The sequence below is a fragment of the Pantherophis guttatus genome, chromosome 6 (assembly GCF_059756535.1).
Source record: "Pantherophis guttatus breed Tessera chromosome 6, ASM5975653v1, whole genome shotgun sequence".
In the NCBI taxonomy this organism is placed as follows: Eukaryota; Metazoa; Chordata; class Lepidosauria; order Squamata; family Colubridae; genus Pantherophis; species Pantherophis guttatus.
The window spans coordinates 83,745,265-83,760,998 of record NC_142068.1 but is presented as its reverse complement, the minus strand read 5'-3'; the positions used below and the strand labels follow the sequence as shown (position 1 = coordinate 83,760,998).

The following is a 15,734-nucleotide window of genomic DNA, read 5'->3' as shown; positions in this document are numbered from 1 at the left end:
GATCAGGTGTACAGTAGTTATTTAACCCATCCACTCTGCATGCTGCCTCGATATAGCAATAGCACTTAGACTTATATACCGCTTAATAGTGCTTTTTACAGCCCTCTCTAAGTGGTTTACAGAGTCAGCATATTTTCCCCAACAATGTGGGTCCTCATTTTACCCACCTCAGAAGGATGGAAGGCTGAGTCAACCTTGAGCCTGGTGAGATTTGAACTGCTGAACTGCAGCTAGCAGTCAGCTGAAGTAGCCTGCAGTACTACACTCTAACTACTGCGCCACCTCGGCTCTTTATCTGGAATCTATATTGAGTATAGATTCCAGATAAAGTCTTAGCTGTATTGATACTATTTAGCAATTATGTTAAAACCAGGCACCGAAGAGTGATTTTAAAAAACAACAACTAAATATATGCAGTTGAAGTCTGGAAGAAATTTCTTTTTATGCCTTGACTGAGATAGGATTTACCAATACTTTAGAGCACTTTATACATTCTACCCTTTTTTATGGAGTTCAAAGGGAGCAATAGATGACAGACCTATTTCGCCATACAGGTATATTTTGAGGACAATATGCTTTTAGCATACCCAGACACAAAGCTAATGAGACACTTTGTAAATGAGATAGTTTGTTATGTGTCACTCAGACAGAATGTCACAAGGAAAGTCAAACCTGTTGAACAGGAAAGAAGCTGCTACAGGAGCTTTATCTATGGAGTCCATGGTGCTCTCTGAGCTAAGCTTGGTTGTTTTTTTGCAGATGTTTTATCTGTATCTTCCACTAAACAGAACATTTCGTTTCTGGTGATAAATATTCAAAAGTCTTGAGTTAGTTAGTTATATACAATTGCTTGAGATTTATGGTAACTTTTTGGCCTGTTTGTCAGGAAACATAAAAATCCTGCTGTCTTTAAATAATTAAATACTGGTATCTGTATTAGGATTAGGTGTTATTTTATATATTTTCCTGGTTCTCAACAATGCCATGTTTCAGACTGAATATTATGAAGATGATCACGATGAAGTTCAAAAAAACAACAACCTGGGAACATAGCATGGGATAGGATGCAAAATTTAATCATTCAGAGGCATTACTTGACCAAATAGGCATAGAAATAATGATAGAATATGCTTGGTTTATGCCGTTTTTCATCAAGAATTGATTGAAAAACATTTTGCAACTACTGTACATCTAGATTGGTGTGAAAAAAAATGCTTAGATGCTTATACTAATACTGGAGAATTGAAGGACAGCATTCAATCCGATCCAAAGGGATTTGGGAATCAAGGATAATCCATTACTGTTTAAAGAACCAACACTATCACGGTAATATTTTCTTTTCAGGAGTTCATCAGTTCACTGATTTTTCTCCATTGCCTATGATGACAAATAAAGTACAAAAATAGAGATAATATATCTATCTCTATATCTCTATGTCCCCATACCTATGTCTATCTGTCTCTCTCATTTTAATGTTAATTGTACTAGGCTAGAAATTGTAAGTTGGAGTTCTCATTCTGCCTTAAGCATGAAGCCCACTGAGAACATTGGGCCAGTTCTCTTCAGCCCTGGGAAGAAGGTGGCAAGAACAAACAATTTCTAAACAAAATGTTGCCAAAAAACTTGCATGGACTTGTCAGTCACCAGGAGTCAAAACTGATTCAAAGTCTCCTTCAGTTTTAGAGGAAATGTCTGTAAAATTAGCTGTTAAAATAGTTTAATATTAAAAAGTAAGCCCAAATGATTTACTAAGGAAAATTGTTCTAATGAACCATGAATATGTTCCATTTATTTTGGTAAATGCTGATTATATACCTCCTTATATCTCATGTGTTCTTGGAAAATCAAGGGATGCTGTTAATAATTCAGGCAAAAAGTTATAAGATACTGCTGAAGAAAGTAAGTAATTGCTAAGATTATTTAGTTACAGATATTCTTTATTCAGGTGATATAATGCATTTCCAAAATTCTGTATTCTCATGGAGTAGTAGTAAGATAATATAAAGTACAGATAGGAGCATCTTTCCTATGCTCACCTACAGAATATTCATCTGAAGATTCTATACGTACTAGTTCACTTTTAGCAGGATTCTTTTTGTCAGATGTTCAGAATTAGATGATGTAACTAGGTCGACGTCTGGCTGACGTCGTGGTGAGATTGGACGTGAGGAGCGGGTCTCCGCGCTCCCGCGCCAAGTTCTCCCCATTGAAGGGCTCCGAAAGGAGCTAAAGCCACCCTGTAGGGATGATGAAGAAACAGGGGTGCCCTGAAGGTTAAGCAACTCTCCTGCTTAACCAGGGCTTCTTCCCTCTCGCCCACAATGAGGCAGCCATCATGTCTACCATGAAGCTGGAACAGCCAAGGCAACAAAGAAAGTGCAGGAAAGGTGTACATGAACAGTGACTGGAGCTGGGTGAGAAGATTCCTTTTTTATTCAGACCCCAACTTTAAAAGGAAAAAGAAAAGAAAATTCAGGAAAAGAGATCCTTAGAACTGTTTGTTAAAGCAGTGAACAATTATACAGAGAAAAATTCTAGACCCGAAAGACAGGAACTAAGGGGAGAAAAGCTAAACACTTTTTAAAACATAGAAAATTGGACTTTGAAACTGGGTAGGCGTTGTTTTGGAAAGGCATTTTAAAATGCTGGAACTATCTATTTGAATAATTGACTTTGCTTCTACAAATTGAATTAAAATTGGATTAAATAACTTTACATTTAAAACTACACTGAAACCTAAGCTCAGGGCACCACCTACTGATGAATGGAAAATATACTATACCCCTACAAGCCTGGGAAAGTTTCTGATAAGAGAAATAAACAATACTCATCTGTAAGACTGTGGTGATACCTATTGTTCTATAATTATCTACTTTATGATTACTGGAGATTCAACTGTGGGAATAAGGAAGACTTTTAAGCAAAGTTAAATGACTTCTGATTTTTGGAAAGCTTCCTGGACTATCTAAATGGAACTAAGTGAATAATCCTGGAATATAAAGAACTATGAACATTGTGCTTTCTGAGAAGCAACATTAGGCTTGAATATATTGTTTTTGGACTATTGACTAAGAGTGGGACTTGCTAAAATAAGACAACATGCTCCATCGGGGAAATAAGTGAAATTTCAAAAGAAATGGCATTGATGTTCCAAAGCTTTAAGGACACTATGACAAAGAATTACAGGGTGATAAAGAACCTATTGCATGACATATATAGGAAAATAGAAAATACCCTGCAACTGATAATGAATGAAGACTAAATATTCCAGAAAAGAGAGGAGAGAACAGAAAAAATGGAGGAAAAGACAGAACAGACAAACCAGCAAATAAAGCAAGAAGATAAGAAGGAGAAGATAATAAAGATAATAATGACTGATGAAATAAACCAAGAGGAAAGTAGCTTAAGAGATTTAAAAATTGAATTGGATAAGCAGGAAGATACTTTTGAAAGGGAGATGGAGCCTGGGTAGATAGTCTGGAGGCCTGGCAGCATAGGAAGATAGACATGAGAGAAATGTTTAGAACAGTGAAGATACGGATGTAGATAGAGACAAGGATCCAAGAGAGGAGTATGAGAGGCAAGCTAAAAAACGAATAAGAATTGAACTGTTAAAACAGGTAAGAGATGATGGATAGAAAGGAAATATTTTTTCTCTTTTTTTAATATAATGATGGCCTGATTAAAAACTAGAATAGGGGTAGAAATAAGAATACACACTCTTATATATAAAGTAATAGCTAGATGGAAAGATTAGAGGTTGAAAGATAGTATTAAGCATGTTTAAATAATATGGTTTGGCACTAGAATGGCGCATTGAAACATTGAATAATTAAATAATAAAGGACTATATCTTAATATAAACAAGTGTATTAACACTAGGATTAGTAATGGTGGCCTGACTAGAAGCCAGAATAAAGGCAGAAATAAGAAATAGGGGGAATATTAGCACACATACTTTTTATACAATAGAATAAAAGCAATAACTAGAGGGGAAGATTAGAGATTGAAAGAGGGCAGTACTATGTAAACTCAAGTAATATTGTGTTTGGCATTAAAATGGAACATTGAAATATTGAACAATTACCTTAAAACAAATATGCATATTAATGCTACAATTTCATAAGTTTGATTAATGTAACAAATATTATTAATATTATTATTGCCATTTGTCCCAAAATGAACGATACCCAGATGTCGCACTGTTCATGGATTGATGTTGATGTATATTCTAAAAATAAAAATCCAAAAAAATTAGATGATTTAACTCAAGGATTTGCTTTGTTAAGATTCATGCAGAATTCTGGCCTGCATCAACCACACTTGGAAGATATTTTCTCCTGAAATTATAAAGGATAGTGAGCCTTTGTATGTAAACTACACAATGTCTACTTTCATGAATTTACAAATGGAAAAAGATCTATTCATAGCTGTCCTATATACAAACCACACTGGCCTTATCTAATTAAGCCACAAACACTGTACATCTAATGGATAGAATTATGGATTTCTGTTAATAGTAAAAAAGTTTAAGAGGTTTAAAAAAAAAATGAAATGTTTTGAACTGAATCCTTTATAAGTAGAAATACAATTGGAAGATACAATAAAATATTGAATTGCATTATATGCTGAAGTTGAGGCTGGTTGTGTATGAGAAGTAACTGGAGTAAGGAGTAATTTTCTTTTAGAGCAGTTATTACGGGTAAACATAAATTAACCACTTATTCTATGGTTACAGCACTGTTTACATTTTTCTATGATTTTTCTTCTAATCATAAAAACCATATAAAAGCCACTTTACTTTTGTATCGTGCAAAAGGTCAATAAACTGTTTCCAATAGACAATGATATATCTCTAAAGCAGTTAATTTGGCCATCTCAGCAAGTTCCATCATCTTCGCCCTCCCTTTTTCCGTTGTGGATAAACTAGAATCTTTTCACCTTTATACATGTAATAATAGTCTTGCTGCAGTCATATATGAAAAGAGTTCCATAACTTTTTCCAGCTGCTTACCCATTGACTATAAAAAAAAGTCTATGATTTCAATTGTATATGTGTCTTCAAAATCTTCCCTATTATTGTACAAAATATAGTCCAACATGTTCAGAATCTTTTAAATATCCAGTAAGTATGGTAAAATTGTTGGTTACGTTTCAAGAATTTTTATACGTTGTAACCAATTTTTCCATTGACATTACCAATGATAACATCATTTTATAAAAAATTTCTTTATGACTATAACATACAGGTAGTCCCTGACCTACAAACATAAAAGACCCAGCCCATTACGCAACAAGTGGTGACTCTAGAAGAGTCCTAGCTAGATCCTGAAAGCAGTCAAAGAGCAAAAAGGTTTCTAAGGACCAGGTTGCTCCAGCCAGCTGAACTTTTTAAGCCAAATTTTTCTTCAGCTCCTCAACTGAAAAAATATTTTCTTTGCTTGCTTCCTTCCTTTACACCAGGGCTCCCCAGTCCTCAGGTTGCGGCCCACAGGCTGCGACCTGTTCGAAACAGGGCCATGTGAGTGATGAGCAAGCACGTGCACGAAGCTCCACTGGCGCAACGGAGGTTGTTTGAGTGGGGGGTGGGCGCTTGTCTCTGCTCGAGCGCCATCTGCTTGCACAAGTGGAGCGTCACATGAGCAGAGCCAGTGCCCGCCATTCACTCGAGTGCACTGCTCACACCAGTGGCGTTATACACAAATGCGTGCACCTGCCACTCGCACCCCCCCCCTTGCGCTGGGCCAGGCCTGGCTGCCAAGGTGGAAAGATTGGAGACTGCTGCTGTCACTCATCAAGGCATACAGTAAATCATGCAAATGAGGTTTTTAAAAGGGATTGGGGTTGGCTGAAGAAGGAGGCGGAAAACAATTGCAACAACATGGCTCCATTTCTAACCTTTAAAGGTACCATGATTTTGAAATCAATCGAGACATTAAGGAAGACCAGAATAGGTGCACTACTTCCATCTCAGTGCTGCCAAATGTAATTTATAAATAAGTACAGTCAATATTACCTCAATGTATTTCTCATCTTGAAATCTGACTGAAAAAGATCTAAGTACTCTGTTTCCTCCGGGGTCCTATGTTTTGTGGCTTTTATTGCCATAAGTAATCTTTTAATGAAGGCTCTTATTCATGCTTGATTGATTTTGCTCTTTGTTTTCCTCCAGTGATGATCTAGATGTGTCTTCTGCCACTTTGTCTCTTGGAATCCTTCTGGGATTTGTAAGGGAGAATACATATAGGTGTGAATCTGTCCAAGGTTATCACTGCAAACTTCTTCTGAGCAACGAACTATAGAGCCTCAGGACCCACTCAAATTCCCTGTGAAACCCAGCAGGGTCCATAAGGCACCTGATCAAACCAGTTGAACAGGTTCTTTCTCCCTCTGTCAGGGAGTAGCTACAAAAAATTCCAAGGCCACTTGGGAGTAATTTGACAAATAATAATGGTAATATCCTCTGCTCCAAGACAAATACCAGATCTGACGTTTGAACCCAACTCTGACTTCAGCTCGCAATAATCTGATCAGTTATCACAATGATTATTATCTCCAAAGTCACCTTCAACTCTGCATCCAGTAAAGGCAGATTCATTGAGTACCGTCATACTCAAAGCATTCATGCTGAATATTCATAAAGTGCAAATTTTTACAAGATTGAAAATTGAACAAAATTTATTGGTAGTACATTAAATGATCACCATCAAACCTCCCCCCCTTTACCCCCACAAATGCTTCCAGTTAAGATGTGGTGGAGAAAGAATAGTTTATGGAGTCTTGATTGGCTTGTAGAGAAAGTCACAAAATTGATCTTGTTATTGTATCAACCAAGAATTTGACATTTCCTGATGGAGGAGTTTAAGAAGCTGCTTAAAATTGGTATTTGGCTTTAATTAAGAAAATAGGTTGCTCAAAGATGGTATTCAGCCAGTTTGAGCCAGTTTGCCTGAACCAGTAGCGGAAATCGCGGGTGGGTCGGCCCTCCTTGCCCCACCTCTATGCCATCCTATATAGGAATGTTTTTGAGACCGGGCACATGCGCGGAAGGCATGCGCACGGAAGCAAAACGCATGTGTGGAAGGCCAGGCACATGCGCGGAAGGCAGGTATGCATGCAAACCGGGCGCGCACATACATGAAGCAAGCGTGTGTGTGCGGGGCGAACCGGTAGTAACATAATGTGAAACCCACCACAATGTTGCTGCTTTTGTTACCCTTTTTATTCTCTTGGAAAGGTTATATTGCTGTATTTTTACAAGCAATGAAGAATTTAGTTGGGCTTCTAGGTGGTTAACGTGGGTAGGGCCTGGTGTCAGAACATGTTGGAGATTAATGTAAATAGGTTATGACTTTATTACTTTACATGCAGTCTAGCTTTAATAAACTATTGTATACATTTGCTCCAAACCTGTTTTTCTACAGTCATAGAAGCCTTAGGAAATACTTGAAAGAGTTGGGCTGCTGCCAACTCCTGTTTGGAATTGAAAACAACCATCTGCTGATTTAAAGCATAGTTCACCGGCTCCCATGGAAACCAATTGTTAAATAGAAGCTAGCTATTTAAGTTTAGAAAAACAAAAAGCCTTATGGGAAGACGGCAACTTTTAAAAATCCTGAAATGCTGGTAAAATTATAATAGATTTTCGGCTGGGTAGGTCTGTGAAGATTCTCAGTCATCCAGGTCATAGTTGTCACAAAAATACTTTGTCAAAAGGCAACTGGACTTTCTTTGTTTTCCTTGAAGATGTTTCGCTTCTCATCCGAGAAGCTTCTTCAGTTCAGATGGATATATTTTGCTGTTAAAAAAGAATAATGGTATACTTTTTCTTATGAATAACTTCTTATGGAATTTATGGAACTCCTGCCTTGGGCTGAGGGTTGGATTAGACAACCTCCAAGCTTCCTTCCTTCCTTCTTTCCTTCCTTCCTTCCTTCCTTGGTTGGTTGGTTGGTTGGTTGGTTGGTTGGTTGGTTGGTTGAAAAAACAACCCAATAGGAATCACTTCTTCAGAGATTGAGGGAGGTTTGTAAATCTAGTTTAATCTTATCACACAACCACCAGTTGTCAGTACTGATTATGCCTTAATTCTGAGCCCTAAGTTTTGCCTCCAGTGAAGCATAAGACACATCTCATATACATACATTTATCAGATTGCAGTAAGGATCCAATATTTTTCCTGGCTCATTGTTTCTAAAAGATTTTAAAATCCTATTTAGTGTCTACAACTAGTTTCTATCCACGTTCTTTGAACTGGGGCAAGTGTTCCTTGGAACAAAAGGTTTGTTGGGTGTTGGTATGAATATATGTGGGTTCTCTCCTTTATTATTAAATACAACCTGTAAGTTAAAAGGACATAGATGTGGTCCTTTACTCCACTGACACTTTCAGATTCCTTGTCAGATTTTCTCCAGTTTGGAGAAAACATTTTTATATGGAGAAGAAACAAAATGCCTATACAATAGCTAAATAAATTTGTAAGAAGAATATTAATTAAAAAGCAGTGTATAATGTAATGAAACTGGTCAACAATAGTTTTTAGCAACCAATAAAAATGCATACTCAAGTTAATGGCCTGGTTTGCACATTGCATGAGGCCATAATATAATACATTTTAGGTTTCGTTTTCAATAAAGCATGCTTGAAATAAATCAAGGCATAGCATAATATATGAACCCAGCCAGTATACCAGTAATAATTAAACACATACTGTTATACACCTTGTCCTTGGATCCCAAAGCAGATTTATTTCGGAAGGTTACATTGAAAAATAAATGTTTTCCCGTTTCATTCTTTGGAGTAGTATTTTACCGTACTGTTAACGTTTTAGAAATACCTCAGTTTTTTTAATTCAGCACATCCAATAGTTTAGATAAAGTATTTGTATGTACTCTGAAGTACTTTTTTACATAACAAACATCTGGTACTAAAAAGGGCTACATTTGGAGTATCAGGATTAGGGTAATTAGGAACAAAATTGTGGAAAATGGGATAGCTTCCATCACTCCTGCTCTGACATGTGCCAAAAGAGGAAAGATATTGCTCTGAATTGTACCATTTTTCTGCCAGACATGGAAAACGATAAATGAAGCAACTTGTCTACCTTTATGTTTTACTCTAATTTGTAGTCATTGTACACTCAAACAATTACACATGACAGATTATCTGTTTGAAACAAACAGTTTTGTCAAAAAAAAAAAAAGTTGAGTTACGACTAGTTCAGAAGTATACCCTGTTTCCCCAAAAATAAGACATCCCCTGATAATAAGCCCAATCGGGCCTTTGAGCACATGTGCTAAAATAAGCCTCCCTCCCGAAAATAAGCCCTCCCTGAAAATATTTAAACGCAGAGCTAGAAATCAGGTAAAACGGCAAGAAGAGCCCCATCTTGGTCCACGCGCCTCAAAATAATAAGACCTCCCTGAAAATAAAGCCAACCACTTATTTCAGGGTTCAAAAAAATATAAGACAGGGTCTTATTTTCGGGGAAACACGGTATCATTTCTGTTTCTACTTGGTTTCTCCTTTGTAATATATAAGCCTTTCATAGCCTTATAGCACTTATTCAAGCCAGCTAGTAGTTCTTATCTTTTTCCTTGCAAAATAATAGATGTGAAAAGATCTGAAATCTTAGTGCAAACTTTCAGTTTTTTTTAAAAGGCAGGTTTTGATGTATGAGCACGTGAGGGATGCCCAGAGAATGCAGTGCTCAATAGCTGTGATCAGAATAGACATAGTTTGAAATTACAGTTGTCTGAATATGAACTTCTTTTCATTTTTTCCTTATGTAATATGTATTGTGAGCTTCCATGATTACTGTGTGCGTTTGTTCAATTAAAATATTTTTCTTTACATATAGGTTGGTCTTTGGAATGCTGTATCCTGCTTATTATTCCTACAAAGCTGTAAAAACAAAAAATGTCAAGGAATATGTGAGTACTTAATTTTCAATATTTCTTTCCAGTATTAACCTTTACTCAAGTTTTTTGAGAGTGTATACTAGCGTCGGCAATAATACGGATTTTAATTTGTCAGGAGATGTTAATCATGGTAATTATGATACACTGAAATCGTATTTCATGTTTAAGTAAGGCGTTGATCTTGCACTATTTAATTTTTAAATTTGATGATAAGTTGAGAAGTAATGCAAGGAACAGATGCTTTCCAAATGCAGCTGCTCTTTGCTACCTTTCTATTCTTTCTGAAGCATATTTTCTCCTTGCCACCTTCACAGTGATTAAATGATGTGGCTGAATTGGAGAGACTAGATGTGATGGCAACCCTTGCAGGAATGCAGGGAAAGAAAGAGAAAGAAAGAAAGAAAAAGAAAGCGTAGGCTGCATATAAAATTCTGCCTTAATGGGGAAGGTTACCAGCTGCTTCTTCATAGACCTGTTTGTAGAGATAAGCATCTAAAAAGCATCCAAAATGCTTTTTTCCAAAGTTTTGGAAAGTGGTTCCAAATCACAAAAAAGTATATGCTCAAGAAATGTATGAAAAATGTAGTAGGCATATGAAAAAGGCATGACAGAAATAACCTATGCATGAGAATGTGAATATTATACAAAGGAAAATACGACCTTCACTTAGTACAAAATAGAAAAGAGTGAATTCATACACTTTGCTAAGCCAGGGGTTACTTAATCAAGTAATCAACTGAATCTTAACATCAGTTGAACATAATAAATTGGCAACGATATACTTACTTTTTACCTTTTCCATATTTTAATTAAAAGTGTTTAGCATGCTTCTGTTTATGCTGACTCTGATAATCAAATAATAAATTAGTTTTTCTTCTCTGACTGCATTGAAAGTGTCTCTGGGTATTGTTAGAGACTGTAAAAGTATTGTTTTAGGCAGTTTCATAGAATTCAGATACTTCAGAACTAATGATATTTCTGATACGTACACTACTCTTTGACATATTAGTCAAGTAAGCTTGCTCCGGAATGTAGCTGTCTCACTTTAGCCACAAATCATTCAAGGAGAAAGGAATTTTCTTTACTTTTCAGCTTTGTGGGTAATGAAGCTAGGGTTGCTATCTGCATTTGGGAAAAGCAGCTGCAGCCAGGCAGAAATGCTTTCTACCACTACTTCCCCAAGAATAGAATCAGCTCATCCCTTCTCCCAAACGGCCCCCGAAATTTGAGAGGAGATGGGCTCATTTGTTCCACAATCACACATTACTCACAAGCATATATACTGGTGTTCTAGCTGTCTGGGTAATTGAGCTACACCCTGACATTTTAAAGAAAGTTCTGATGTCCAGAGGCAGCCTCACCCCATCCAGACCCTTCGCCTACAAAAATGTGGGTGTGGAGGAGAAAAAGAGGAAGACAACAAACAGGCTAGGAAGTGAGAAGTGATGCACAATTAATACAGGTAAGCAAAATCAGTCATCTGTCAGGACCACAAGCTGTGGTAAGCAGCCCTTGGTCTGAAGTTCAATAGCAACCAGAAAAGGAGCAATCACGCCGAGGCAGCACCTAATCTGTACAATTGCAATAACTTTTGGAGGGAGGCAAAGATTGTATGCCATTTTACAGTTTTTAATATTTATTTATTATAAGGATGACCATCAAGACTTATTCATGTGACCACATTGACTTGCAAAGCCGATGGCGGGTGGAGGGTGGAGTTAATTCAGGGCAATAGGAAAGATGTGTGCTACAATTATATATTTTGTATAGTTATAATACCTTCTTCACTGTGGTGTGTCCAGTCTGGGGAAACAACCCTCACAAGAATCCAGAGTCCCATTCGTTCACCAAATGGATAAATATGATTGATACATTCATTGATTGATTTGATTTATATGATTGCCCATATTGTAGAGTAACTCTGGACAACATATAAATGCAGAAGCATAAAAAACAGTAATAAAATAAAATATAGTAGCATACAAGCAAATCCAAACATTTTTTTTTCTTGACAGATGGACTAGTGTAGGCTTCACAGCATCCTTGTACTGTGTTTTCCCGAAAATATGACCTTCTCAGAAAGTAAGTCCTAGCTTGGCTTTTACATGTGTGCCCAATATAAGCCCTACACCCCCCCCCAAAATAAGCCCTAATTAAGACCCTGCCAACTCCAGGGTGCACAAGTAAAAATTAAGCTAGGGTGGGTGCTGGAACTGTCCTACTACTTACCTTCAGATAGTTGCAGCCAGGCTTCTCACACTTTGGCCCATTTCTTCTGCCGGCAAGGCTTTCCTGAAGGCCTCTGTAGCCGATAACAGAGCCTCAGATCAATCCGGAGCTTTGTTATCGGCTACAGAGACCTTCAGGAAAGCCTTGCTGGCCTTGCCGGACGAAGAAGTTCCTGAAGGCCTCTAATAGTGGAAAAAAAGGCTGGGGGTGATGCATGCAAGTGAGGTGAGTCAGTGGACATTCCCCACCCCCCAAAAGTAAGACCTAGTGCCTTTTTGGGTGGCAAAAAAATATATAAGGCAGGGTCTTATTTTTGGGGAAACAAGGTATATATTTTGGTTCTTCCTTCCCTAGGAGAAACAGGATTAGGCTATGGGGTCCTTGACGCTCTCTGAGCTTGGTTATTTTCTTGCAAACATTTCATTACCTACTGTGTTTCCCTGAAAATAAGACTCTGTCTTATATTTTTTTGAACCCCGAAATAAGCGCTTGGCCTTATTTTCGGGGAGGTCTTATTATTTTGGGGCATGTGGAGGAAATGATGGGGACTGGCTGCTCATGCGTTTAAATATTTTTGGGGAGGGCTTATTTTCGGGGGGGGAGCTTATTTTAGTGCATACTCTCAAAAGCCAGATTGGCCTTATTATCAGGGGATGTCTTATGGGGATGAAACCCATAAGGGTAGTTTGGTAATGAAATGTCTGTAAGAAAACAACCAAGCTCAGAGACCACCAAGGACTTCACAGTTCAACCCTGAATCTCTTCTATAGGTTTAGCTAAACAAGGTTGCTGGCCAGCTGTTTGTGGATGTGTGAATAGAAAAATTGCCTTAATGTCACAACTTATTTCATAATATAGACTCTTGCCCATGCTCATTCTTCATATTTCACCAGTGCCAATCTAGATATCTCTTCTGTCATTTTATCTCTTGAAGCTCCCCAGAAAAACGGAGAGCTATGTAGAGAGAAAGGCTTTTGAGGTATGACCTGAATTGAGACTATGGCTAGTTTTTCATTCCATGTGATAATGAGGGCTTTAGTGGAAGTGCACTTCAGACTTCAGGAACAATCTCAACAATCCATGGGGTCGGTCTTTCTGCAGTGAGAAATTGCTGCAGAGAACTTAATTATTTCCTTTAAGACAATAAACCTATGGTCACCTTTATCCAAGATAACTGAGAAGTCTTCAGTCTAAGAGATTGATGGTAGATTATTCTAAAGCCATAACGTTTTTATAATTTATCTTAGAAAATATTTAAATATGTTACTCTTTGCATTTAAGTTTCTCTCTATGACTTGAAGGACTTAAGGTCACAAATAATAGAATAACAGAATTGGAAGGGATCTTGGAAGTCTTCTAGTCCAACTGCTTGCACAAGCAGGAGACCCTATACCAGTGATGGCTAACCTTTTTGCTATCGCGTGCCAGGAGTGGGGTGTGTGTGTCGTGTGTATGCCCACACCCATAATTCTATGTGCTCCTGCTCCTGCCCCCTGCTCCTGGCACGCGATGGCACAGTAGGCCCACTTTTTGCTCTCCCCAGTCTCCAGAGTCTTTCTAGGAGTCTGGGAAGGGCGAAAACAGCCTTCCCCATCTCCTGGATGGGCCTCTGGGAGGCCTCTGGGCAGGTGGGGAAGGCCGTTTTTGCTCTTCCCAGACTCCTAGAAAGGCTCCGGAGGCTGGGGAAAGCAAAAAACGGGCCTTCCGGAGCCACCGGAAGTTGGCAAACAGGCCGTTTCCAGCCTCTGGAGGGCCTCCGGGGGTGTGGGGAAGGCCATTTTAGCTCTTCCCAGACTTCTAGAAAGGCTCTGGAAGCTGGGGAGAGCAAAAAATGGGCCTTCCCCACCACCCCCTGAGGCCCTCCGGAGGCAGGAAACAGCTTGTTTCCCTACTTCTGGTGGGCCCAGAAGGCCCGAAAATCAGCTGGCCGGCATGCACATCCGCACCAGAGCTGAGCTCATGTGCCCACCGATATGGCTGGCACGCATGCCATAGGTTCATGATCACGGCCCTATACCATTTCAGACAAATGGCTGTCCAGTCTCTTCTTAAAAGCATCCAGTGTAGGAGCACCCACAGCTTTTGAAGGCGAGCTAAGCCGTTTCCACTGTTAATTGTTCTGACTGTTAGGAAATTGTGCTTAAAAGTTTCTTTAAGCCTAACCTTCATCACAGGATTGTGAACAATACTGAAGGAGAAAGCGCTATATGTATGCTGCCTTGAGCTCATCAAGAAAAGAAGTTTTGCAATTTGGAACTATTGTCTGATTCTATGATGACCCTGTATCTTTATGTAGCAAGGATACGTTTTTAGTAGCTGTTCTGGAGATAATCTGATGGGCAAAAGTAACAGAATAACAGAGTTGGAAATGACTTTAGAGGTCTTCTAATCCAACCTCCTGCTCAAACAGGAGACCCTATAATGTTTCAGACAAGGGGCTGTTTAATTTCTTCTTAAAAGCCTCCAGGATGGAGCATTGATTCCACAGGTTGGTTGATAAGGAAATTTCTCCTTAATTCTAGGTTGCTTCTCTCTTGATTAGTTTCCAGCCTTTGCTTCTTTTCCTGCCCTCAGGTGCTTTGGAGAATAGGTTGACCCCTCTTCTTTGTGGCAGCCCCTCAGAGATTGGGACACTGCTATCCTGCCACCCCTAGTCCTTCTTTTCACTAGATTAGACATTCCCAATTCCTGCAACCATTCTTAGTTTTAGTCTCCAGTCCCCTAATAATCTTTGTTGCTCTTCTCTGCACTCTTTCTAGAAACATCTTTTTATATTGTGGCAGAAACTGGATGCAGTATTTCAAGTGTGCTCTTACCAAGGCATTATAAAGCGGTAGTAACACCTCTTGCGATCTTGATTCTATCCTTCTGTTTATGCAGTCTAGTGCCAAACACCAACTTCCAAACTCTTCAAGAAAAAGATATATTTACAGTTCATTGCTTCCTGGTAGAACATCAACCAATATAACATTTGTACAGATTAGACAGGAATCCAGGACATGAGGTAAACAGACTCCTTTATGTTCTTATACTCCAGTCAGGACCAAGGTTGATGATAAGATAACAGGTTGTATATCCAGTTGAGTAGATAGAGCATTCTTCGTTTTAGCTGTACAGTTCTTTTTACTAAATTTTATGTAGTACCCATAATTATCTAGATAATTGTAATCCCATAAGCACTCGTTGCATCGCTGCTGTTATCCACACCAAAAGCTTCTTTTGATGGTGGTGTTTATATAGGTAGTCCTCTACTTCTGACCATAACTGAGCCCTCCATTAAGGTTGTAAGTCACGATGGTCATTAAATTGGTCATCATATGACCGCACCAGATGTAAAGAACTATATTGTGAAAAACTTTTTAAATAACAGGGTTTTTTTCTAGACAGATAGTCATACTTTCCGAAAAAGTATTGTAGTCACCCTTGGTTTTATTTTCCAAGAATGCCTAAGGATATCTGGAGTATGTCTGGAGTAATAAATGTCTATTCATTTATTAGATAATGAGTTATTATGATCCTGCTTTTCCGTGCATTTTGTACTTTACATGTTTTAAAAATGAGTGGGCAAGGAACCTAGCAGGCATT

General features: G+C 38.3%; 1 protein-coding gene across 1 annotated transcript in view; it reads left to right on the top strand.

Moving 5' to 3' along the window:
• REEP3 (receptor accessory protein 3) overlaps nt 1-15,734 on the top strand; it is a 52,228-nt gene that overhangs the window by 8,369 nt on the left and 28,125 nt on the right. The window contains exon 2 of the mRNA XM_034435734.3: nt 9,860-9,932. Coding sequence (XP_034291625.2) covers nt 9,860-9,932 — 73 coding nt within the window. The remainder of the gene's footprint in view (nt 1-9,859; nt 9,933-15,734) is intronic.